The 25,718-nt window shown below is 34.3% G+C and overlaps 3 protein-coding genes across 7 annotated transcripts; 1 reads left to right on the top strand and 2 right to left on the bottom strand.

Annotated features, from left to right (window-relative positions):
• Positions 1-502: 502 nt before the first annotated feature.
• Positions 503-2,617, bottom strand: LOC123223388 (glycerol-3-phosphate acyltransferase 1). The gene is given in 2 exon segments (XM_044646549.1): positions 503-1,642; positions 1,764-2,617. Coding segments are annotated over 2 exon segments (1,623 nt in total). The 5' UTR covers positions 2,502-2,617; the 3' UTR covers positions 503-757.
• Positions 2,618-5,054: 2,437 nt separating this feature from the next.
• LOC123223389 (protein MEI2-like 2) lies at positions 5,055-12,260 on the bottom strand. 4 transcript variants are annotated; one of them, XM_044646552.1, is made up of 13 exons: positions 11,156-12,260; positions 10,901-10,957; positions 10,647-10,790; positions 10,097-10,566; positions 9,703-9,861; positions 9,495-9,611; positions 9,235-9,386; positions 8,577-8,668; positions 7,491-8,418; positions 7,307-7,391; positions 7,151-7,219; positions 6,667-6,846; positions 5,055-5,734 (listed from the first exon to the last, which is right to left on the bottom strand). In XM_044646552.1, the coding sequence occupies exons 2-13, from the start codon at positions 10,941-10,943 to the stop codon at positions 5,618-5,620; spliced, it is 2,556 nt and encodes an 851-aa protein (XP_044502487.1). In that variant the 5' UTR covers positions 10,944-10,957; positions 11,156-12,260; the 3' UTR covers positions 5,055-5,617. The 4 variants fall into 4 exon arrangements, with proteins under 4 accessions (XP_044502487.1, XP_044502488.1, XP_044502486.1 ...); XM_044646553.1 differs by having other exon boundaries at positions 10,901-10,954; positions 11,872-12,259; XM_044646551.1 differs by having other exon boundaries at positions 11,872-12,259.
• A 7,552-nt stretch (positions 12,261-19,812) lies between these two features.
• Positions 19,813-25,158, top strand: LOC123224295 (mitogen-activated protein kinase 20-like). 2 transcript variants are annotated; one of them, XM_044647918.1, is made up of 11 exons: positions 19,813-20,155; positions 21,085-21,493; positions 21,876-22,003; positions 22,125-22,184; positions 22,705-22,854; positions 22,973-23,128; positions 23,213-23,424; positions 23,527-23,628; positions 24,197-24,369; positions 24,468-24,574; positions 24,668-25,158. In XM_044647918.1, the coding sequence occupies exons 1-11, from the start codon at positions 20,132-20,134 to the stop codon at positions 24,926-24,928; spliced, it is 1,782 nt and encodes a 593-aa protein (XP_044503853.1). In that variant the 5' UTR covers positions 19,813-20,131; the 3' UTR covers positions 24,929-25,158. The 2 variants fall into 2 exon arrangements, with proteins under 2 accessions (XP_044503853.1, XP_044503852.1); XM_044647917.1 differs by having other exon boundaries at positions 24,468-25,158.
• The last annotated feature ends 560 nt before the right edge of the window (positions 25,159-25,718 follow it).

Here is a 25,718-nt window from a genome sequence, read left to right on the forward strand (position 1 = left end):
ACAATCTATTCAGTCAATTTTCTCCTTTTTTTTTCATTTTTCTATTATCATCTCTTTCTTTCTTTCTTTCTCACTTTTTTCTTTTAAATAAATGTCAAACTTTTTTTTTTTCTTTTTTGGAATCATTTTTTATTACTATTTATTTTCATTTATTTCTTTTTAATAAATGACAATAAATTCTGTCGTCTTCTTTCTTCCACTCATTTTTTATACTCTTTTTCTTCTTTTCTTTTACTCATTTTTTTTAAATATATGTCAATTTATATTTTCATCTTCTTTTCTCCCACTTATTTATTTTCAATCTAAATAAATATAAATTTAGGGTTATTGTGGTTAAATTAATAATTAAAATTTGTATTAAATGAGAAAGGTTTTTCTTTATTATATTTACCAATGATAAAACAATCGTTACACTTAAATCAAATTAATAAACTGAATGATGTAAATTTAGGATCAGACTTTATCATTTCACTAAATTTTGGGTAGGAATGAATAGTAATACTGGTAAAACTTAGAGTCATTTATTGGAGCAATCATGAGTTAATAAACTGAAGAAGTTCATCTTCTACAACTGCCAAATGTTATAAACTAATAACAGATAATAATATCACAAGTAGACGTAACAAAAATTAATAGTCACCATACATAGGGTTTAAAAAATGCTGTGGCTGGCTGCTGCAAGAGAAAAAGGGAAACAAAAATAAGTAAAAAAAATGGAAATAGATTTAATAATTTAGGTCTTAATTTGTTTAACTAGCTATAATCCCTTTCTCTTATCATGGACAAACCCTTCATTCCCAGCCAGCAACAAGTACTTATCCCTCCTTGTAAGCGTAGTGCACTCAAACCCCAAAGCATCAGCCAGTTCTCTTTGAATATAATTTCCCACTTCGCAACTAGATTTTCCTCCCGAACAAGTCATCTCCTTGGCCACCTTCCCGAGAATATGAACGTAATAGCTTGGTCTAGGGTTCATAAAGAAGAAGATTGGATCCAGGCGTTACAGTCCACTAGCAGTTGTACCATAGAACATGCTTACATTTGAGTTCATCGCTACAGGGACAATATCATCAGCTAACTCTGCAAACAATGAGCTGAACCTTAACAAATAAGGCTCTCTACATGTGGTTCCTTCAGGGCACACCACCAAATCACCCTTACTTAGCAATTTCTGCATTGTTTCCCCGTCTTTTTTTCTGTCTCTTGTCAACCTCGCCGTTCTAATTGGGGCTCTAATTTCAGACATTCTGCTTAGACTATATGTAACTGCAGTTAAAGGCTTGCCTAAAGTTGTGCTGAGGAAAACTGGATCCGAAAGTGTCCTATAGGTGCATACATAGAGGACTCCATTTCCATGAACCGCATTTGATGAAGGGTTGAACACTCTGACTGTGATTCTCACACCGCTCACAGTGCCCAACAAGATGGCTAATTTATAAGGAAAGACAATACCCAGAAAGATTCTAAAAATGGCTAGAAATATTCCAAGTGGAAGCCATAAGAACATGAAAAGAGTTGCAAATGGAGTGGGCAAGAATGCTAGTCTTCCATCGTGGAATATCAGAGGCTTTGGGTACTTGTTCTTCGGTATTATTGAAGATGCGTTGTTCTTGTTTTCTTCCTTGTTCACGACATAAGCTTCCTGTAACAATCAAATACAAAGAACAGATACATTGTTAGGCAGCAAAAATGGAGAGTCATTTAGAAAGTAATCAATTTACTACAATATAAAGGAATCTAAGAAATGTTAGTTTTTTTAATACCTTGCAAAGGGAGATGCAAAGGTGGTCATGGGAAGTTGAACTTCCAAGGCCGATTTCAGGTTTTTTGTCTCCAAAATATTCTTTGAGAGCTCTATGCTTTACAAGCAAACCAGAACCAAAAACCAAACCGGTGAAGTAGTCCCCAACAGAGTGCAACTCAGTCCCAAAAACACCATCAACTCTTAAATATTCCTTAAGAAATCCCTCTACCATAACACTAGGTATACTTGTAAAGACAACCCTAGTCCCGGCTGAAGCCAAAACCTAAAAAGCTTGAACATTGAGATTCTCAAGGTAAAACTTAGGCAGAACAGCCCTACTCACATTTTCAATACATTTTACTTTAAGCCCACAAAAGGAAATGAAAATCATAACTCTTAATTGGAGTTCATAGTCCAAAACCCACAGGAAAATACTTGACAAAAGCAGCAAAAATGCTCTGAAGATGCTACCACCTTCAAAAGCAACTAGCATGAAATAAGGAAAAAAAGATTGGGACCGTAACAAGACTCCATTCATGTCACAAACCAATGTATCAAAACCCCTATTTTCTAAATCACACTTGGTCACACTAGGAAACAAAGGATGAGGTTGCTGCTGTGATGACTTTGAAGAAAGGTTCCTCAAAAGGAACCCATAGCTTCTCATCTTCCTTGCAGCCCTGTAACATGAGTTGGCCAGAAGCCGGTACAAAAGCCAGTCCGCTAGCTTTAGAATTACTGAGATTAGGAACATCATGTCTAGCCAAGTTTTTCCTCCTATCTCAAGATTTTATAACAACAGAAAAGAAGATTTATATCGTCTGAAAGTGAAAGACAAAGACAAAGACAAAGAACAAAGAGAGATGCAAAAATAAGGAAGGCTTCAGGCCAGTGGAGAAGCTGAAGTCTGAGAAGAAGTAGAAAATATTTATAGTTGCCATTAAAGGGTTTTGTGGGGACGTTGACTAGTGCATTTGGTTAGCCACACCGCAAGCATCGATTACACTCTAAAGATATTTCTTCCTTTGATTACTCACTTGAATTATGATTTCAGAAACATAACATGAACATGCATGTGCTTCCATATTTTTTTTTATATAGTTTGTTGGTGACCGACTTTATAAATTTTTAGCCTATTTCTCACCCAGCAATATCCAATTTTACATTGTAATGTGTGCATACATTTTTAGAATATCAACAGGCCGGAGATAAACATCTCTCGTGGAGGTTCAGTTTTCAATTCATTTTCAACTAGAAACCCATACCGTCTGATCCATTGATTTTTTAAAAAAATAAAAAATTTCTTCAGGTCAAATCTCATTATTAAATATCAACTACTTAAAATTATAATACAACTTAAAAAAAAAATGCTTCCATCGTATAGTAATACAGTTAATTATAGTTTAGAATAAATTAGTTGGATAATGTTGGCGGTTGAAATCATGCAATTCTCGTCAATGGGTTGGTGAACATTCAATCATTCGATATGGCTGTTTAATTATAATGCATCTTGTCTGCATGGGATATTAATTGTATGATCAAATCATTTTATCGGTTCCGTGGTACATTAACCAGGAGGGTTATATATATACTCAGGTAAAATTTACTGGATCATTTAGTTGAATCATGGAATTTACCTGTGTTACTTAAGTAAAAGTATGATTAGCATTTGGATATTAGGTAATCCAGGTTGCAAAACAAACAGATCAATTAAGATTATAAGCATACCCTAAGATTACTTGGGCGTTTGGAAATTAGGTAATTGAACAATAAAATTTAACAAGAAAGCCGGGTGTTGTTTTACTCTGTAAACCTTCTAATTGCAGCCATTTCTACCGTATTTTACTAGAATGGGTTAATACATACCCTTGCTCGTTTGGTCGTGGCATAGAAATAACCCAAAAAATTGGATGTTTATAATTAAATGTTGCAATTTTTATTTGTATGGATTAATGTTAAGATTCCATAGAGATATGTTCATCCTGCATGGAATGCACCTGCGCTGTTAAACAAACCTGTTGGAAAAAATTAAACATGTCAGGATCAAATTTTATGAAATTCTGTAAATAGAAATTTACGTACCCAATTCAATTTTCAATGAAACATCTTTGAATACGATACGAGATATTAATGTTAGTCTATTTTCACAATGTTATTTGCCCACATATTACATTTCAATGAAAGACTAGATTACTGTGATTTAACTTTTTGTTAGGAAAAGAATGAGTAACTTTTTTTTTAAATGGCGTGATAATTATGGAGAGACAATTTGGACAATTTATATATGTCCAACTCTCTCTTATAATTGCTTTTAACAGTTATACTAAACCGGATCGGATCAACTTATCATATATGAAACTAGATCTAATAAAACCAATTTGATTATAGATTGAATCAAACGGACCAACCAATCCTCCGATTACGCCCTTTTGTTCAAGTTGAGTTGTAAAAAAAAATTATCTCATGTACACTCCGAACTAGTCCTCCTTTTCTATCAGATTCAGAGCAAAAGCTAAAACAATTTCAATGGGGGAAAACGGGGAAAGTACGCAGCCATGCACTCTTTTATTGTATCGAAAGCGAAGAGCTTGCCCGCAAAGTCGCCTCTCACTCTGACAAAATTACGTGTCAGTCCATCAACTGGAGGGTTCCAATGCTAGCTCTTTCTCCCTTTTTTGTATTGCATTTATGTTGCTTCACTTCCATGCATACGAGGGTTGACACAGTTTTTTAATCTTTCTTTATTTTAATGCTTTGTTCGTGCGTTTACTTGTATGGTGAATCGAACCAATGAATGAAAAAAGGCATTTTGGATTGTTCTGACTCTGAGGAAGTGAGTATGCAGTGCCAACATTTATAAAATGGGTAATCAGTTGTTTAATTGATGAAATTTTGGTGGGTTCAGAGACACCTGCATTAGGTAATTTTTCAGTTTCTTCCTAAATTTACTAAAACCATTTCTTTCTTCGGGTCGTAACGTTGCTGCTTACCGTGATTTACATATACCAATAGAAGATACCAAATTGCAAAACTCATTTCACTTTTTAGCGTTTTGTTTTTTGTTTTATTTTATAGATTGCAGTTTCTAAGAAAGAAATGTTTACCTTCTTACTCTTGTATTTGATTTGTGCAGAAGAATCTGTTATCTCTCTTTTAATTTGATTTTATATTTTTAAATATATTTTTCATGCAAATTTCCAGGAATTATGTTATATGTTCGCGCAAGAATTACAATTGTATATGTATTCCATGATTAAAGAATAAAACCATATAATGTTCTGTAATTCTATAACCAAATTTTCTGCCCAAATACTGTCAAAGCCATAGCAAACAAGGCTCCTTTCGAAGTCTTGCGGGATCAATTGCTGATTCTGTACAAATTTGAAATATATGCTTTATCTCGTCTAAATATACGTTTTTCTTAGCTACATAATAATCAACACAGAGCGGTGTCTTTTTTATCCTATACAATTTTCTAAACACCACTTCAACGTTTAAACCTACATTCCCCACAATACACAATCACTGATATTCGCAAATCCAAAGAAAAACCTAAATAGATGAAACCCAGGAGGAGCGATCATCTACAGATCAGTGAGCTATCACTTCCCAGCAATATGCTTCCACCTTATTCCTCTCTCCTGCTTCAATAACAATTTCTTGATCTAAAATTTAACAAAATGTTCTCTTCTTTTTTGCAAATTTATGAAACGTCCATGATTGAAAAGCGGACACTGCACATAATGCAATCATACTATACACTTGCTTCTTGGTTTCTCTTCCAACTTTGTACACTTAAATTAATTACCTATGAACAGTCAGCACTCCAAGCCACTTTTTCTTATTGCCCAGAGTAAGAATTCCAATGCTCTGTTAAATCTTCTCCGGTTTCTCATCCAGATTACCCTTTAAGCTTTCCAAGGAATCACCAGCATAAGACCCATCTGGTTGACGAATGAAAATATTCAAATTGCCTGAAAGGAAGGGTTCCTGAAGCATCCCAAAAAGCGCACAGAGTCAACAACTCACTTAAATGGTGTCTACGGTCATATAAATGTTCTGAAACAACTCCACATGTGAATTAACTACTTAACAGGGGAATCCTATACATTCAAGCAAAGCACTAGTGTGGAATTTGAGCCACTTCACATTTAATCCCTCTAATATGATCTATGAACAAGTGTAAGTATTGAAACCCGTCAATATTCTCAACTCGTTCACATAAATTTTCTTTTAACACATATTTAAAGGCCCGGCTAATTACTAAATAGAATTTGTCATTCTTCCTAATTATTTCTTTTCTATTTTAAAATAATCATAATGTGAAGATTTGACCACTTCGCATGCATGCATGCATGCACACAGAGACCTGACCAACTGGAAAAGAGGAATAAAAGTTTAATTAAGAAAATCTCTAAATTTGATATGTAAACAAGGGTATAAATCAATTGAATTGAAAGCAGACGACAAAAGTTTCCCATGAAATAACCCTCTACATCTAAAACTCTCTCTCTCTTCACTTTCCTTTTTTTTTCCTCATTTGCAGGACTAACTCTCTCTTCCTGTCTCCCCATCTACTTTAGCCTAACTTTACTAATATTCAGAAGTAAAACACACTTTCCACATCCACTTCCTTTTTGCTCATGATATGGCAACAAACTGTCTCTCTCTCTCTCTCTCCTCACCACTTTCCTTTCCGTCCTTAAGCCCTTTTGCTGGATATTTTGCATCAAAGAAAATATTTACCATGCAAAAACATAACATCAAGAATTCACAAAACATGGCAGCTAATAATCAACCAAACTAACACAGATATTTGTATACTTTATTAAAGAAACTGCACTAATAAATTAATATGAAATAAATCTCAACTCATGGAGCAAAACACTGGGCATAAAAGAACAGAGAACTTAAAATTTTACCTGATCAACTGTCTCTTGGCCCTCTGAGTGAAAGAGAATTGGCCTGCATCGTTTGTCTTCATTCATTAGGCTTGAATTTTGGAAATGTGTCACAAGAGCAGCCTTGCCCTGGATTCGGGCATACGCCAATGATGCAACTTTCTCACTGTTGAACTTCTCCCATTTCTTGCCATTAAACGCCTGTACAAAATTTGCATCACGCCAGTTCTGAGTTGACTTAAAGGAGTCCCAAGGTTGACTTAGGCAATAAATACAGTATAAATTTATAAATTTGTAGCAAGCCAATCTGATACAATTAATTTGGTACATACAATCTTCTCTTATAATACAAAAACTTGTATACAGAACTATCCACAACAACTACCACATTAATGAATACAAAACCAACTCATTCTGATTTCTATTAATTAGATGAGTTATAATGACACATGAATTACTGATCAGACAATTGTTTGAAACAATTATAAGGGACCAGATATCAAACCTCATAGAAGGATATAATGTGTGAAGGAGAAACCATATTGATGAAGGCGTAACCCACATTGCACTTATTCTGTGAACAGATAGCTATTAAACATGGGCAACAATTCGACTAAGTGGTCTAAAAAAAACTTCAGAAATTCCTCAAAATTGAAGTTACCTTGAAATCAATTGGTAAATAGAGAAAATCATAAGTACCACCGTGATTCTCATCAATGGCAGCCAGCAACATCTTTGAAGTATACCTTAAAGGAAGACAAGAAAAAGAATCAAGCAATTAGCCATCTCAATAAGAACCTAAAAGCATCTCAATTATGTGATAAGGATATTCATTTATTTCTTACTTATTAGGGATGTTTTTAATCATTAAAGTTGTCCTTGTATCTTCCCCACTAATGATTTTGTCCAAATCAAGCTGATACTGCTTGCTATCAATCTGGCTTACACTACCATCAACTCGCCTACTCCGACCACGTTCAGTCAATCCCTCATTACTTGGAGCAGGTCCAGGATAACAACTATTTCCAAGGAGCAACGGACCATGCCTTGGCAATGACATCACTCGAACAGTAGGTGAACCATTTTCAGTCACATTTCCTGGAAGGCCACCAACATGACTCCCAAAGTTCATTACATAACCTCCATGACTGCAACTTACACCCATGCCCGCAAATGTTATTGGGTTCACAAAGGATGTGTCTGGTGACTCTGGGAAAAAGCCAAAATGTCTATCAAGGGACACACCAGAAGGAGCAGATCCCACATGATGGTGATGATGTGAGCCAATAAATGATCCATGCCGACTGTACGGAAAGCCCTGTCCCCGTCCACCAGATGAAAATGGAAGCCCCACTGGTGATGTTGGCCAAGCAGAAGAGCTGGTGCGCTCAGAGTAAGGAGCGGGACTTCCCCATAAAAACTGAGGACCAGACAAAGTGCCAACACCAGAAGAATTTGAATTTGATTCAACAAATGGTGATATAGGCCCAGGACTTGCACTCAACTTCTGTTCAGGAAAGGATTGAGAATGCTGAAAGGGTGCTCCTTGCACTGGTACAGTGTTACTAAATATCTGGTTTGTGTGATTGGCCCTTCCTTGGTCCTTACCAATTGGGGCAATCTTTCCAGAGTTAGACAAATGAGGTGGGATAATTGATGCCAACCCAAGTAAATGGTTACCGTTTATAGGATTCATTGTTCCCAGACCAGGCGACTTACTAAAACCATGCATAGGATTATGTTCAACTGGACTACCAAATTGCACCCAGTTACCTGTCATGATATGCTAATGACCATAAGTACATTTTCAAAAGTAACCAATAAGATATATACACACACACTTATGACTTTACATATATAATCATAAATAAATAAATAAACATATATATATATATATAGTTGACGTCAATACAGATTAACAGGCTCTTTACCTGGAGGAGAGTTGGTCACCGGCGAGCCTACTTGATGCCGAAAACCTTGGGCTTCATCTTGTTCCAGCTCCTGACTTAGTTGCTGCATCAAGCTAAACATAGAAAATACCTCTAATTATTCAATTTCATTTTACAGCTTAACAAAAAGACATTAAAAAAAATTAATTACAAGGTCTATTGGAAACAGACTCTTGATAGAAGGATCATTTCTCCAGATTATTTTTTGAAAAAAGAAAATTGTCTTATGACTATTTATATAGCAGCTCCAATTGATATCATATGAAAAGTTTTGCTGTTTGGAAAGAATGTCACATTGATTAATAATATTTCAAACACTCACGTGGAACATCATCTTTTCAATAAGCATATGCAAATCTACAGTATCCACTGTTTTGAGCCACTGCTACACTGCCAAAAATTTTGACACTCTTTGTGGAGGGGAAGGTGAAACAAATGTCATATGAAAAAACTCTCTTTATTAATCAATCCACCATGTAACCCACAAAATTTTTGTTCTTGTCTATGTTACATTGAAAAATAGAATGGAAGAATTCCTCCCAAATGATATAAAATGGTATCTTGAAGTTAGTGTAATTACGGCAATACTTAAAAAAACAAACCAAAACAACAATACTTAAAAAAACAAACCAACACTTACTTTCGACGTGCTCCACCAGGGCGGCTAGGTTCAAGCTTTATGCGCTTCCCAGCAATGTCACTCCTATTCAATGCTCTGAGGGCTGCCTCTGCAGCTCTAACATCATAAAACTCAATGAATTTATGGTGTCGTTTGTGTGGTGTTTCTCTGATCTGTATTTTACATACACAAAAACTTACATCTCATGCAACATATAGCACAGAAAGCAAGATATAGCTACCGGGATAACCAAGAGTTTAAAAAAAATTTAAAATGTGTACCTCTTTGACCTCCCCATATGCCCCAAAAATTTGACGAAGGTCATCATTGGATACTGAAGCATCCAAATTGAACACCACGAGAGTTCCCTGATTTATATCTTTTTCTGAGGGATTATCCTGGAAATTAGCAATGAAAATAATGCATGAATAAGATTTTGCTGGAATCAACAGTCCAAACTCAATCCTATGATAGTATCCTCATTCAAACCTTAGGAATCGAAAAATGAATATCCAGTTTTCTTCGTCTCAAGGGCTTATTTTGTAACGCACGCATTGCAGTACGAGCAGCTCGAATATCATAGTAAGATATCATCACAAAACCACGATGTTTACATGCAGTGTATAAAGTTCTGATATCCCCATATTGCTACAAGAAAAGCAGGATGGAATCAACAAGCACTTACACTATCCAATAACAATCAAAATAATTTTCCCACATAATTGGAAGAATAACTTTGAAATGTAACTGCCAAACCACAACCATAAACTTCCTCAATCAAACCCCAAAAACAAAAGGGCTCAGCACTTTCAATAAATCTTTACACAAAATCAATGCCAATGCTTTAAATTTAGTATAAAATTCAAACGCATTATGAAAATACCTCAAAGAGAGACCTCAACTCAGAGTCCTCAACATTGCTATTGATGTTTCGAACAAATAGTGTTCTTGAAGGATGCTCACCATATGGATGTTCCCCAGCCATGGCTCCCACACCATTAGCAAGAAGATAGTGAGGAATTCCATTCCCAGCAGCCCCATCAGATATGTTAAGCTTTGATATGTCAAACCTAAGGCTCTCTTGAGGTTCGAAGTCCAACTCCATCCCCCCTCCACTGCCAAACAGATCATAATCTTCTAAATCCTCCAATTGGCTAGGCAACCCCCTTAGGTCAAAATCATCCATTACACCAGCTAGAAGCTCATCTTCATCATCAGGAAGCAAAGTTCCAAGTCCATTTGGTTCAACACCTTCAAGTGGATCTTTCATGCCATTTTCTAGGTCAATCTTACGTAAATTTGATGAGCTATCATCAACAGGTCGACCATGATCCTCAGAATCAGCAAAGTTCACTGCATGTTTGTGAAAGGTCTCAAAATCATTTTTCAGGGGTAGGAATCCATCACATCTAGTAAGAAGAGCTCATACATACATTTCTCATGACGAAGGACAGGCAGTGAGCTAGAAAACAAGCTTGCATCATCTGATGCAAGAAATTCATCTCTTCCATTTGGGATCCCCCACATACTACTTCCTGCCTTTCTAGGAATACTCAATGATGGTATGTTAAATGATCCTACAAAACAATAAAAATGACCACTCAAGATCTCCCATGCAAAAACATGTTCAAGGATAAATGTTTTAATCTTATCCATCTTTAGATGGTTAGAACGAAAAAGAAGGCACCTTCAAAATTACCCAACACCGAATCCTGCAAATGCTGTTTCATTGAATCACTTTCTGCTACAAATGGTAAGCAAAAGAAAGTTGGAAACTAAGATATTATAATATTCCCAAATTTTCAACTGTACCAAACTTTATTGAGGCCACTAGAAAGCCATTCAGAACTCATATAAATTCATAAGCATTGAAGAGTAGAAAAACAACCATGCTAAGCATATATTTGAATGACAATACAGCTACCAAAACTTTAGAAAATACCAAATTCAAGTGCATGCACTAATTCTCAAGTGACTGTAAAGATGGTCAAATGGCCCAGTTTTGTAGTCCACAGCAGATGTCGGGATGAATTGATTACGCATTCCTGATGGAAATCCTTAGACGATACAACTTCATTGTCAATCAGTTGCCACAATCTTTATTTATATTTCTTTTCTAGAAATTCTTCAAACTGCTTCTCATTGCATATCCCTATTGCAAATACCTCTAAATAACAAATGACAAAATTATTCTATTCTGATTGGTGGACAAACTCAGCTTCACCCTTATCATTCTGCGAATCAGAACTACTTTCTCACTTGATCCTATTTCTATATAATCTCATAAAATGTACATTTCTCCCTCTTCTGTATATATAGAAAGGCAAATTTTATACAAAATCAAGCAAACAAATACTCTACGTCTAGCAGAGGCCTATTCAAATCGAAATCCAGAAGCAGTAATAGTAGCTACTAAGTCAATAATCAACATCCTCACTCATGAATGATCAAACCATACAACAAAACATCAAACATAATTATAACAAAGCAACCAACTTATTTAGCACGAAGAATCCGGTTAACGGCATGTGAACAAAATTCCAAAGTCTTGAATTTAGTAAAATTACAGCATCGTCCACTACATCAAAAAGTCACTTTAACTGATCACAACCAAAATAATGATAATAATTAAAAGATGACAATAAAGAAAGTGTGTACCTTTAGGCGAGAACAAGAAATTGAAAAGATAGTAGTAGTTAAAGAGAGTCAGTCCATTAAAGATGATGATGTGTTTGCTTGGCAAGATTCAAAGAAATTTTTGTCTTGATCACGATAATATAATTTATAAGTAAAGAATAAATAAAAACAGTTTCGTAGAAGCTGGGAAATTCATTTCTTCTACTCATCTACTTCCTTTTCTTTCACCGGAAAACACGAGAAAATAAAAAAATATATATCTGAGAAATGATTGGGGAGGAGAAAAGACGAGTACATGAACAATTATACAGTTATACTACCACCAACACATCGCACAAATTATTGAGAATGAATTTACCCAACTTCCCAAAAACATAATAAAAATTCAGCTGTATTTGAATTCTGTTTGGCATCCGTTGACACAGGTGTGAATATAATAACTTTTAAATCTCTGCAGATAATTTCGTTGGTTAAATTAGCCCGGGTGTTTTGCCATAATTACGAGAAGACCACGCGGGTTGAGGCCTGGATTCTTATCGCTTGGAAGGGTGATCATGGATTTTCACTTTGGTTTAATGTACCATGGCATTGAGTGCAGAGTAGAAATTATTTATCAGGTGTTTAAAGAAGTGGGACTAGTGACGTGGTGTTGCGTCGGCAAAAGTTATTGGATTCAGCTGCCTCATTGTGGGACATTTCAGGGAATAATCTCAACCAATCAAATACTGACACCTTGTGAAAAAAATAAAGGGCCCCGTAATCTATTGGGCTTATTAGGGACATTTCTCTTTTCGTCAACTTTGTACCGCGGGATCAGGTCATGTAAATAGACGACGATTCTTTCGATCTTATTTAGGCCAGATGATTGTTTCCGGAGGATTATTGCAAACTCAAATTTTTAATTATTAATTATTAAAATTTTAAATATTTATTATTTATTAAATATTATTATTATTATTATTATTATTAAAAATAAAATTACTATTTAATAAAAATATTGAAAAAATTATAAATTTATCATATTTTCTCCTCAAATTTAAAAATTAATATTTTCCTATATTTAAATTTTAAAAATTACTATTTTCTCTTCAAGATTTATACTTTCTCTCTTATTGCTTTTTGGATGATCAAAGCCGGTCAATTTTCTCCTTTTTATCTTTCAAACTAGAATGAAATATTGACTAATTGAAGGTTGGTTGACAGTTCATCAACATAACATCACATAGATCTACAATGCAACACCAACGATTCATCTTCATCCAAGAGATAAAAGAGAAACAATTGGTCAGCTCTGGTTGTCAAAAAAAGCGACAAGGAAAAAATATAAACCTTAAGAGATAAATAATCATTTTTTAAACTTCGAGTAAGAGAAATAGTTAGTTTTTAAACTTAGTGTAAATAATAATTTTTCAAACTTTGAATAAAAGAAATTGTTAGTTTTTAAATTTGGGGAAAGAGGAATGTAATGAATTTATAATATTTTTAAATATTTTTGTTAAATAACAATTTTATATTTCACAATAATAATAAAAATTAAGTAAATAAGTTGATATTTGAATTTTTAATAATTAACGGATGAAAAATTGAGTTTGCCTCAAACCTCTATGGGAAATGGTTATTTGGCCTCTAGTTTATATCTTTATTGTATTAATATTCGCTGTCATATGAAGTTTAAATTTCTTTTGCGTCTGAGAAATTCATAATTTAGTTGAAAGATGAGTCTTTAATAATTCATTTGTGCGTAATCTTACTGGCTTCAATACAAGGTATATTCATATGTACCAAAATTATTTTTTTTCCCCTTCAAACACAATTATTAATAGATTAAGGTCCTTAAATGTCTCAAATCAATATGATAATTGCCCTTGTTATTTATAAGCAGAATCATTAGATTGCTGCTCTGAGATATGGAAATGAGGGCCTGGACTACGCCAATTCGATTGTGATCATAAAGTCCCAAATTAGGGCCTAAAGTTGTTATCTTCTTGGCAATTTCAAAAGAGAGCCATTTCCCCTAAAAAAAGAGACTCAAAAGTGCCAATGAATAGACCCCAGTCCAATGGTGGGCTAAACGAACCCCAGAGGGCCCGACCTTATGTATGGCTAAAAGATTTACCATATGTATCGCTAAAAGACTAATTCCTACCCAAGGTTAGCTGACTTTGGTATATTTTCAAATTTTTATTTGTAAGATTTTAAAATTTTGAGTATTTATTTATTATTTAATTTTTATTAGAATTAAGGATAAAATTATTATTTTTTAATTTTATTTTTTAAAAATACATATTTATCCTTGGATTTATGTACTATATACAAACTGACTCCTATTTTAATTTTTGACATAAAAAGATGATGAAAGCAAAGAGGGGAGAGGAAGCCTTTCGTGAGTAATGGTAGAGTTGGCATGACAGGTAGGTACAACCGACGGACATGGGACCCACCACTTCGTCTTCTTCTGCTGTAACCAGTTGAAGGAAACTTCACGTGGGCACGTGAGGATGTAATGTGATCAGTATACACTTGTGATGGAGGTTAAGGGTATCCTCTTTTCTGCGATCTCCTCTCCTTTTGCATTGGATTTGGATCTTATCGTATCCGTTGTATACTTTTACTCGATATACGAGTGGCCGTTTAAATTCGTAGTTTTTTGTTAAGGCAAAGGCAAAAAGGGTAATTCAACATCAGCCATTTGACTCACGATTTCACGATTCTCTGGTCTAAAAGAAATAGACAAGGAGGAGCTCATCATAGGGTTTGGTATGTCTGGCTGTGATTGGGCAGACTTTAGTGTATATTTGTATTTAGAGTTTTTGGGTAATTTGGCTGCTTGATTGTAAAAGGAAAGAAAATCAAGGTACAATGACTTCTGTTTTGGTGAACTTTGTTTAATTATTTATTTATTTAATTATTGCCTAATAGTATTATTAATCATTAATGAACACGTGGTGTTCCCACAAACAAAGTCAAGTCAGAAAGGGAATTTACCTAAAAAATATTTTAAATCAGTGTAATGAATTTTTATTTTGCTCCCCAACTATATAATTTGTCTTATCTTAGGGAAGTTTTCCGATAGAAAGCAACTCAAATAAAATATAAAGGGAGAAGTAACCCAATTTTAGATGCGTTTTCAAAATATCACCCACGACAGATAAAAATTCACTTTTTTCACCCATGGCAAAACTACCGTCCAATTTTTCAGTTAGGGACAGGGGTAAAATCGTCATTTATTATTTAAAACTTTAAAATTTTACTTTTTCCCCCTCCAGGTTTTAAAAACTAATAACTAACCCATCCTCAAAGTTCGAAAAGTTTAGATTTCACCCCTAGGGTTTGCTTCCTTCACCGGCCACCACCGACGGCCAACGCAATCAACCGATCTCCCATCTCCGACTACAAAGGACGACGAAGGACGACCCTTCGTCGTCCAGATCTGGAAGAACAGAGGAAGGACGATGTTTCGTCGTCCTTCGTCGTAGCCTCTGGACCACGCAACGAGCGACGAAGGACGGCGAAGAGTCGTCCTTCGTCATCTAGGTGGAGCGACGAAGAGATCTCTGTCTCTTCGTCGCATCGTGTGACGAAGAGATCTCCGTCTCTTCGTGGCACCATGCGACAAGAAGATGAAAGTCTCTTCATCGCACCACCGCAGTCGCACCAGGAGAAGGAGGAGGCCGGTGACGACGATGTCAGGAGATGAAGTTGAAGAATGGGGGTGAAATTGCTAGTTTTGAAAGTTATGGGGGGTAGCTGCATTTTGAAAAATATGGAAACCCTAGGTTTGAGGGTGAAAATGTTAGTTTTTAAAGTTTAAAAACTTTAGGTAAGGTAAAATGTTAGTTTCTAAAACCTAAAGGGGATAAATGGTAAAGCCCTTACATCAATTTTGGGATGAATTTTACAGACTAAATTGAGGGGTATTTTTGTCATTTCATCTAACAAGGGTAAAATAGATATTTTATCCTTATGCAAATAGAAATTATCCATATTAATGACTCATGGGTGAGAAAAGTGAATTTTCATCTGTCGTGGGTGGTATTTTAGAAACGTACCTAAAGTTGGGTGGGAAATAGTCCTTCTCCCAAAGATAAATGCATAAAACTTAAAGGTTTTACTTTATTTGGTAATGACACAGGGGCCTACTTAATTTATTGGTTTGAAACTTGACCATAAAAATTATCATGCAATGATAGAACCCATCTCCACATGTATCATGTTATTGATAATAAATAATTTAGCTTGTTTGGATTGGAATTTAGATATGTTCATGTCACTGACAGCTAAATCCAGGGTGGGTTTGCCCCCTTCCCGCAACTCATCGACTTCCATATTTAGAAATTTACACCACATAAGAAATTGACTCAAATTTGAATTAATATCACAAAAGGATAATAAGTTTAAAAATAAATTACAAATCCACCACCATCAGAAATCAAACCAAGTTTAGAATATGTACAGCGGATAAAAAAAGAGAGAGATTACATGTATAAATGGGAAACTTTTAGTGGCAGTGAAGTGGGTGACTTTCCCTGAAGCTGTTATTAAAATTCGATAAGGTTGCCGGATTCGGAGAGAAGGTGTTATCAGGTTTTTAATGGCAGGATGCAGTAAGTGGTAGGCAGTAGGCGGTAGATGAACATCTTAATAATTGTGTTGGATCGAGACATTTTATTTGTCTTGGTCGGTTGAGTTAGTCATTAATTTAGGTGTTGTTTGATTTGAGTAATGTTTTATTATTAAAATAAAAAAATTATCTTGAAGATAGATTACTGGATATAAATTATTCTTATGTTTGATAAATTTTGATAAAAATAGATGGATAAATAAATAATGTGTTTGATTAATAGTAATAAAAGAATACTAGTAAATTATTTTATTTAAATAACTTTGAATATAATTATTTTTAAATATTTTTTATATTAATTAAAAATAAATTTATTTTTGTCTTAAAAAATTAAAAAATAATAATATAATTATAATAAAATCAATATTATCTTGATAATCTTTTAATACTTAAGATAAATATGATAATTAAATTAATATTTATATTATCTACTATGTCAGTATTGATAATAGAATATTACTGTAATATTTTATTATTGATAAACTAAATACAGTAATATAAGTAATAAATAATAAATTATCAAGATAATCTTTAAAATACTTTAACCAAACGACCCCTAAGATGATAAGGGGCTCCTTAGTGCAAATATAATTTAGATCAAATGACTATTTTCTACACAACAAGATTAGTTGAAATGACAAATACTCATATTTTTGGTTTCCAAAAGTAAAATTATCACTCATAATTTATTTTCACTAATGAATTTTATTAAACGGAAGAATATTAAAAACATTTTGAATTTTTTTTTGAATTTTCTCCTTTTCATCCTATTCTTCTTATTTTCTATTGTCCCCAATTTTCTCACTTTTTTTTCTCTACTTTCACTTTTCAAAAGTTGGAGGAAGGCTAAATTTTATTATAAATTTTAATGAAAATTTTAGGGTTTTTTTAGGAATCCAAAAAAGTTTAGGATATTTTTAAAAAAATTTAAATTTAAATATACCCAAATTTAAAAATGCTTTTTTTATTTTAAAACCAATAATTGTACCTCCAAAGAATTAAATGAAACACAACATTTTAAAATTGATTAGAGTTTTGATAATTTTTAAAAGTTTAAACGAAAAATTTATAAACTAATATGAACATATTGATAATTTAATATTATTTATAATGTTAACAATAATTTTGTAATTATACCTAAAGGGTAAAATAGTTATTTTTTAGAAAAAAACAAAATTTTTAATAAAAGTGGATATCAAGTAAAAATTTAACTTTTTGAAGCTTAAAGGTAAAAATTTGTCGTTTCACCAAACCTCGGTTGGGAATTAGTCATTTCACCTAAATATTAAATACGAGCAATATTATATATACAAATAAATTATACAATTTATATATATATAAATTGAGATGATAACATTTGATTATACGATTTTAAAGTAAAAGACGAAATAAACAATCATATTTCTTAATTACAAATTATTATCACAATTTATATAAATTAATTTTTACAATTTGTCTACATAAATAGATTTATTAGCTTCTTATATTCATCAAAGTAAAGATATACCTATAACTACTATAGATAGTTCTATCAGTTTTGTATATTCATCAAAGTATACAATATAATTATACGTATAATTTTATATACAAATAATCATATATTATTATATAATTAAGTATTATTTTATCTTTAATTTTTAATTATCAAATTAGGCCAAACGACTATTTCCCACCCAAGGTTTAGCGTTTTCTCAAAAGTTCCCCCTTTAACTATGGAAACACCAAACACCCACCCATGGCCGGTTAGATTTAACCAAACCCTAACGGCTGAAAATTTTATCTCCTTTTGCCCCCCTAAACTTTAAAAACTGAAATTTTCCCCCCGCCTAAGTTTTAAAAAATGACAGTTTCACCCTAGGGTTTGGTTTTCCCAGACGAAGCCGATGCCGTCGTCCTCGTCTGGGAAGACGGTCGTCTTCCCGACGAAGTCTTCGTCTCCTACGGCGTCTCCGGGCGCTGATCGGACCTTCAAATGGGAGGAAAGAGATCGTCGGAAGGAGAGGTTGCTTCCGGAGGGAGCGGCCGTCGGCAACGGAGCCGGAGAGGTCGTCGGAGATTTCAAAACCAAACCCTAGGGTGAAACTGCCATTTTTTAAAACTTAGGCGGGGGGAAAATTTCAGTTTTTAAAGTTTAGGGGGGCAAAATAGATTCTATTTTAGTTTATTTTTAATATTATAGCTAAAATGACGATTTTACCCCTACCACCGTTAGGGTTTGGTTAAATCTAACTGGTCATTGATGGGTGTTTGGTGTTTCCATAGTTAAAGGGGAGACTTTTGAGAAAACGCTAAACCTTGGGTGGGAAATAGTCGTTTGGCCTATCAAATTATATAAAAATACTTCGTTGTTAGTGTATAGAGTTGTAAACAAAATTTTTTTTTCATAATCCTACTCTTATTTATATTATGTATATATGATTTTGTAGATAGATTTTTATTTCAGTTGGATGCAATTCTTTATTTTTACTACTAAATTGTTTCTTTTTCCTTTTTTTTTTTTTTTTGAACTTTTGGATTGACTTCAAATTACTTAAATCTGTTGGCAACTTTCAACCCTGGCGGACTAACTATAGCAATTTAAGTCCTCCTTAGTTGGCTTGATTCGCCTCCTAATTTGAATAATCATAATAACAGTCAACCAAACGCCTACTCTCTCAGTTATTGGTCATTCACTGAAATCCCATTCTTACCAGACAATTCTTTTTTTTTTTTAAACTTTTTCTGTGTTAAAAGTTGAGCCTAGACATTTTTGCAATCTACTGTTGTCATAAATCATGATTATTTCAAATTTAAACGTATTTTAATCTCATATATATTCGTCATACTGAAAAAAATTCCATTTTTATTCAATTTTGGAGCAAACGAAGGCAGGGAATTGAAGGGAGGGAGGAAGCAACTTGACCTTAAGTTGAAGGGAATTGAATTGAATGGCAGCGGTTGGCCTGGTGGACAACACGTCAAAATCTGAAGGCAGGGTTTGGTTTTCGAGGTGAGATTAAAAGTTTGGTTAAATTCTTTAATTAATCAATCATACGTGTGGTTCTTTTCAACGTCAAAACCGTAACATTTCAACAATTAACACGTGACTTTTATTATTCCTTTTGCCACCATAAAAAGTGTGTAAGCTTCAAATCAGCCAAACTCTTTGACATAGTTAGACAACACGTGTACCTACCACCTGGAAACCTCCCTACATATCTAACCTTAAAAGCGATCATAATTACAGGATATGCCACTACCGTATTCCAGTCACATTACACCGTACAAGTTAATAACCATTTTGGCTTTACCCGGTCAGCCACATTACACCGTAAGCTCTATATATTCCTAGATTCGTGCCAAAAGCATTGAAGATTAGTGTTCTCTCTCTCTCTAAAGCTTCTTCACATTGTCGGTGTTGGTTATTTTGCAGCTCTCTCTCTCTTCAGCAACCTTGAAAGGCACTTGTTGGTTCAAGATGCAAGAGCACAAGTTTTTGTGGTGGTGAAGATTTTATGTTGTATTATGTAGTTGTTGTTAATGGTAATATCGTTGTGAGCCAAGTGTGTATGAGGAGAGGACCCTGGTGGGACTGTGGCCTTGTTATTAGAAGCAGGGGACGGTGGGGCAAATGCGGTTGATTTGAATTCGTCTTGTTTCTTATTTTTCTCAAATTAAATTATGCAGCAAGATCAACGCAAGAAGGTATTAATTAATTATCATTAATACATGGTTTAATTCAATTCGAATGTATTTCATTCTTTGTTTCTGATCGCATCGGACCTGATTCTCTCTCTGTATAAGCTTTCGGTTTATTTTGTTTTGTTTTTCTTATTGTTCTGATTCTTTTCAATTGGATGAATTACGCTTTTTTTTCAAATGATTCTAACCGCTGATATTTGTTGGAACTTGATAATCTCATCTTTTATAAAATAATTGATAATTCGACAAATACTCCGTGAGCTGGCTATCACATTAGTTTCTCGTTTATGGAGTTGAAGATGTAATGTGGTGCAAGTAAGCCCTCATTGATTTCAGCGGAATAAGCTGCATAAGGAATGTATTAATTTTATATATATTGTATTGTTTTGTTTTGTTTTCCCTTTTGTGATACTCCTCTGTTTTTCTTCCTTATTTGCATCTTTGAGCTTTTAATGTTTATATTCTTGCAAGATGTTATTCCTAAAATGACTTCTAGCCGGTTAACAATATTGATATTCATTACTTTTATTACCATGTATATCTTCTAATTTTAACTTAAAATGCCATAGTTACTATATCACGAATGAACTCATAGAGTATTCAATTAATGTAACATGGTAAGGAAGTTACGGATTCTTATATAGTAATTTTTTTTTCATGGTGTTAGTTTTACAAAAAAAAAAAAACCACCTAAGTTTAATTTGAGTCACAATAGTAACATCTGGTTGATATTGTTTTTTAATCCAGGAAAGTAATTGATACTGATGCTGTTGTTATACAGTGTTTGCACCTACCTTATTACAACTAAGTTTTTTTTTTTTTGTGATGAATCTAACCTTAAAAGACTATTTAGCTTTGTTCTATGTATGTATACGTGCTTACTAATCTGTTTGGTTGGTATGCTAACCTGACTTGTGTTTTTCTATTTCCAGAATTCTTCGGAGATGGAGTTTTTCTCTGAGTATGGTGACGCTAGTAGGTACAAAATTCAGGAAGTTATTGGGAAGGGAAGTTATGGTGTTGTTTGTTCAGCCATTGACACTCATACTGGTGAAAAAGTGGCAATTAAAAAAATACATAACATTTTTGAACACATTTCTGATGCTGCTCGTATTCTTCGGGAGATAAAGTTGCTCAGACTTTTACGTCATCCTGATATTGTGGAAATAAAGCATGTTATGCTGCCACCTTCTAGAAGGGATTTTCAAGATATTTATGTTGTTTTTGAGCTCATGGAATCGGATCTCCATCAAGTCATTAAAGCCAATGATGATTTGACACGAGAACACTATCAGTTTTTCCTTTACCAGCTCCTTCGTGCATTGAAGTATATTCATACAGGTATTTTCACCCTATAACACACGTTGTCACTCTATTAAGTAATCAACTTTTCTTGATCTTTGTTAACCTAAAGTGGGGGTGACTATTGCAATAATTGTAGATGCATAAATTGTAGTTCAAAAGGCATCGTCATGATATTATTGTTCCTGTCTAACTATTTTAGACTGAACAACCTGTTTTGATTGCCTTCTGTCTGAGAACTGCATTTGCTTTTATTTCTAAAAACTGTTTTTCTCTTTATAAGCTAGCCAGCTTCCTCAACTTGGATAATCTGTATTGTTGTCATTCTATGTTGCTCTTTTCTTTCTTCTATCTTCCCATTTTCCCCACTGTTTTTGGGGAGGGAGGTGGTACATATCTGATGTAATGTAGTTCTTTGCAGCAAATGTCTACCATCGAGATTTAAAACCAAAGAATATATTGGCCAATGCAAATTGTAAATTGAAAATCTGTGATTTTGGGTTAGCGAGAGTTGCATTTAATGACACGCCTACAACAATTTTCTGGACGGTATGCCTTTGATAGATGTTAGATTTGTTATGATATATTAATGCCTAACAAAACATTTGTGGTATAAAGGATCTTATCTTTTGGAATAGGAACTTACTTTGTAATTGTGGTACATTTACAGGATTATGTTGCTACAAGATGGTATAGGGCTCCTGAGCTCTGTGGATCTTTTTTTTCTAAGGTATGGCTTTGCTTCTGTTTTGAACTAAAGGACACTGTAAACTTGATGCATAATTGTCTGATGCTTTATAATCAAAAGTGTGTAACGGACTCAGTGTTGCATCCATGTGCTCTTAGTGGCCTATCCTAACTTCTAGGTGTACATACAATGTGTTGGGAGATGAATAACTTTTGGAATTATTTCAAGCTAGCTTTGGAAGAATTAGAACCCACAGTGGGGTTAATGACAGTTGTATGATGGCCCCTGGTTAGTATAATTGAAACTAATTGAGTGCATACCCTGATGTTACATTTAATTGAGTGATCTAGTATAGGTCTCTTTCAAGTTCATTGTCTGGTGCAATGGGAAAACCTGTAGTCAAAATTAATATTTCTATGATACATATGTTTGTGTGTGTGTATTTGTTGGCAATGTTGAATGCCTTCTTGCTCTGGTAGCTTTTGGAAATTTAATTCTTCTTCTTTTCTGACTTATATCCATTTTATTAAGAGTTGTAATGTATGACGAAATTTTAATGCAGTACACACCAGCTATTGATATATGGAGCATCGGTTGCATATTTGCAGAGGTGTTAACTGGGAAGCCCCTTTTCCCTGGAAAAAATGTTGTTCATCAATTGGATTTAATGACAGATCTTCTTGGCACACCCTCATTAGATACTATATCCCGGGTACTAAAATTATACTTTTGTTATCTTCACTTCATGCTGCTCAAATTTAAAATTTTTTCCATCCCTCTTCTGGCCCCATCCCATAAAAAATTGTTGTCTTATTCATTTTTATTACCAGGTTAGAAACGACAAGGCAAGGAGATACTTAACTAGCATGAGGAGAAAGCAGCCAGTGCAATTTGCACATAAATTTCCAAATGCAGATCCTTTAGCTCTGCGACTGTTGGAAAGGTTGCTTGCCTTTGATCCAAAAGACCGGCCAACTGCTGAAGAGGTTTGTTATTAGATTATAAGAATCTTTTACTAAGGTCTATTTGGTTTGGTACATTATAAATTTTTTTATTTGGTGCTCTTTTAGGCACTGGCAGATCCTTATTTCAAAGGACTGGCAAGAGTTGAGAGGGAGCCTTCTTGCCAGCCAATTTCAAAGATGGAGTTTGAGTTTGAGAGGCGCAGAGTCACAAAAGAAGATATCCGAGAGCTAATTTTCCGGGAGATATTAGAATACCATCCTCAGTTACTCAAGGACTGCATGAATGGAACTGAGAGGACAAACTTCCTTTACCCAAGGTTATACCTTTCTAAGTTATTGCTTTTAAGTTATGATCTTGTTGAGCTGAGTTTGCGATCTTTAGGTCTCTGAATTAGCCTGATGGTCCATTGTTTCTTCAGTGCTATTGATCAATTTAGAAAGCAGTTTGCTCATCTTGAGGAAAATGGTGGTAAGAGTTGGCCAGTAATTCCACCTGAAAGAAAGCATGTATCTCTTCCTAGGTATGTTATCTATTTGTTCATTTACTTTTGCTGTCTCTAATTGTTTTTGCTCATCAAATTGATTTTTGCCTTGCCTAGTAACTTGTGGACAAGATATCAAGGAGTTAGTTATGATGTTTACTATTATTTTTTGGAGTTCACATTTATTTTGTTACATAGGGCTTTTCATGATATGGCTAGTAGGCTTATACTAGATTTAATATTGTTTCTGTCTTGGGGTAAGATTTGAAGAATAGTTTTGATTACATGCGAATGTAATCTAGATCACCCATGAACCCTATTCATGGGTAAGAATTTGAGTAGGAGCATGAGTGTGGATGCAAATTGAAGAACATCAATATCAAAATACCTGGTGATGATGTTTTTTCTGTCTATACGCACATTATTAAAGGGAACTTTCTTTCTTGACTTTATTCTTTTAATTTTTTGTGTTTCTATGGGGTAGTTTGTTTCCTTGCTGGTGGCTATTTGCATATGGGGCTACATTCTTTCATCCTCGATATGTGTTTCTTGGTTTACTTATTATAGCCCGAAGATAAAGATAAACTTTTTTCTCTGATAATTGTAGGTCCACAATTGTACATAATCAAATTCCTGTAAATCCCATAGAGCAACCAAGCATTGCTTCCAGAGATCGGCAGGTGAGTGCAGAAGAAACATACAACAAGAATTCCTGGGAATCAGAAAGAATTCCTGTAAATATTTCTAGGACCTTGCCGGCACCGCAAAGATTTCCATCAGGTTCTCTCGCTTTCATATCATCGTACTTCTACTGTTGTATTTTTCATTCATTTGTTTGTAAGTTATCAAATTGGAACTCAACTCAGTGTTCTCTTCAGCCAAACCAGGGAAAATTGAGGGGCCAGTTGTACCATATGAGAATACAAGTGTGATGAAAGATGCTAATGATCGAACAACCTTTATTAGAGGTGCAGCCCTTTCCCAGGTGGTCCCTACTGCTCATTGTTACAGCAATTCTAGCACAGGAAAACAAGAAAAATCAACTGTGATGGATTCTAAGGGGGAATTGTCCTCGCAGGTAAAACAAGAATCTCAATGTGGCAAAGCAGCCAAACTTACAGCAGACATAGCAATCAACATTGACTCTAATCCATTTTTTATGACACGAGCTGGAGTGAATAAGGTGGGCTGTTGTAATGACCAAGTTTCCATCGACACAAATCTGTTGCAAGCAAAAGCTCAGTTTGGTGGAATTGGCACTGCAGCAACAGCCGCAGCCGGTGCCACTACTCATAGAAAGGTGGGAACGGTTCAGTATGGTATGTCAAGGATGTATTAGAGAAGGGATTAGAGACAGTGGTGTAATAGTTTGGCTGAGTGCGGGAATGTCTATTAGTGGGATGTTCGAAGTGTAAAACAAGTCCGAGGGCCAGGGCTGTCCTCTCCTTGACATCGCCAGCTTCCGCAGGTTGAGTTAGGTACTAGTTAAAATTTGGATTTGGGAAAGACTATACGTTAATGAAACCATAAATTCAATCCAGGAAATAAATATTACTCACAAAACTAAAATTCCTTTTTTTTTTTTTTAATTTTTAAATGAAGGGAAGGGAGGTCATTCGGGTTATATTTTATTTTCATGAAAAAATGAGAAAAAGCCTTGATATATTACACCCCAATTTATACGAAAATATTGCAAACAAATTTAAAAGAACAAAATTAGGTTGATTAATAATCATTGTTTACAAATTAGTTTGAGTTTTATCATTAATCACTTGATCATTGTTTATAAATGTATGTATTCAACAATAATTTCAAGTCTTTAAATAAAAGTTTGAGTAATACAAGAAGAGACCAAATTCCCAAGTACGCGGACATGAGTTCGTTTAAGAGGACTCGCCCTCAAGTTCAAGGGCTGTGACTCTCTGCATATTCACATTCCATTCCTTAATTTACATAACTAAATCAAAACTAAACAATTGGAAAGGTGACTATCATCCTCTCTACACATTTATTAATAATTTATTCTTTTGCTATAAAAATGATTTTTATACTTATGGTAGGGTGTATCATCGACATTAAGATACCCACCGCCTAGTTTTTGTCATGCATGATTACTATACCAATACTAG

This window comes from Mangifera indica, chromosome 8 (genome assembly GCF_011075055.1).
Source record: "Mangifera indica cultivar Alphonso chromosome 8, CATAS_Mindica_2.1, whole genome shotgun sequence".
Classification (NCBI taxonomy): domain Eukaryota; kingdom Viridiplantae; phylum Streptophyta; class Magnoliopsida; order Sapindales; family Anacardiaceae; genus Mangifera; species Mangifera indica.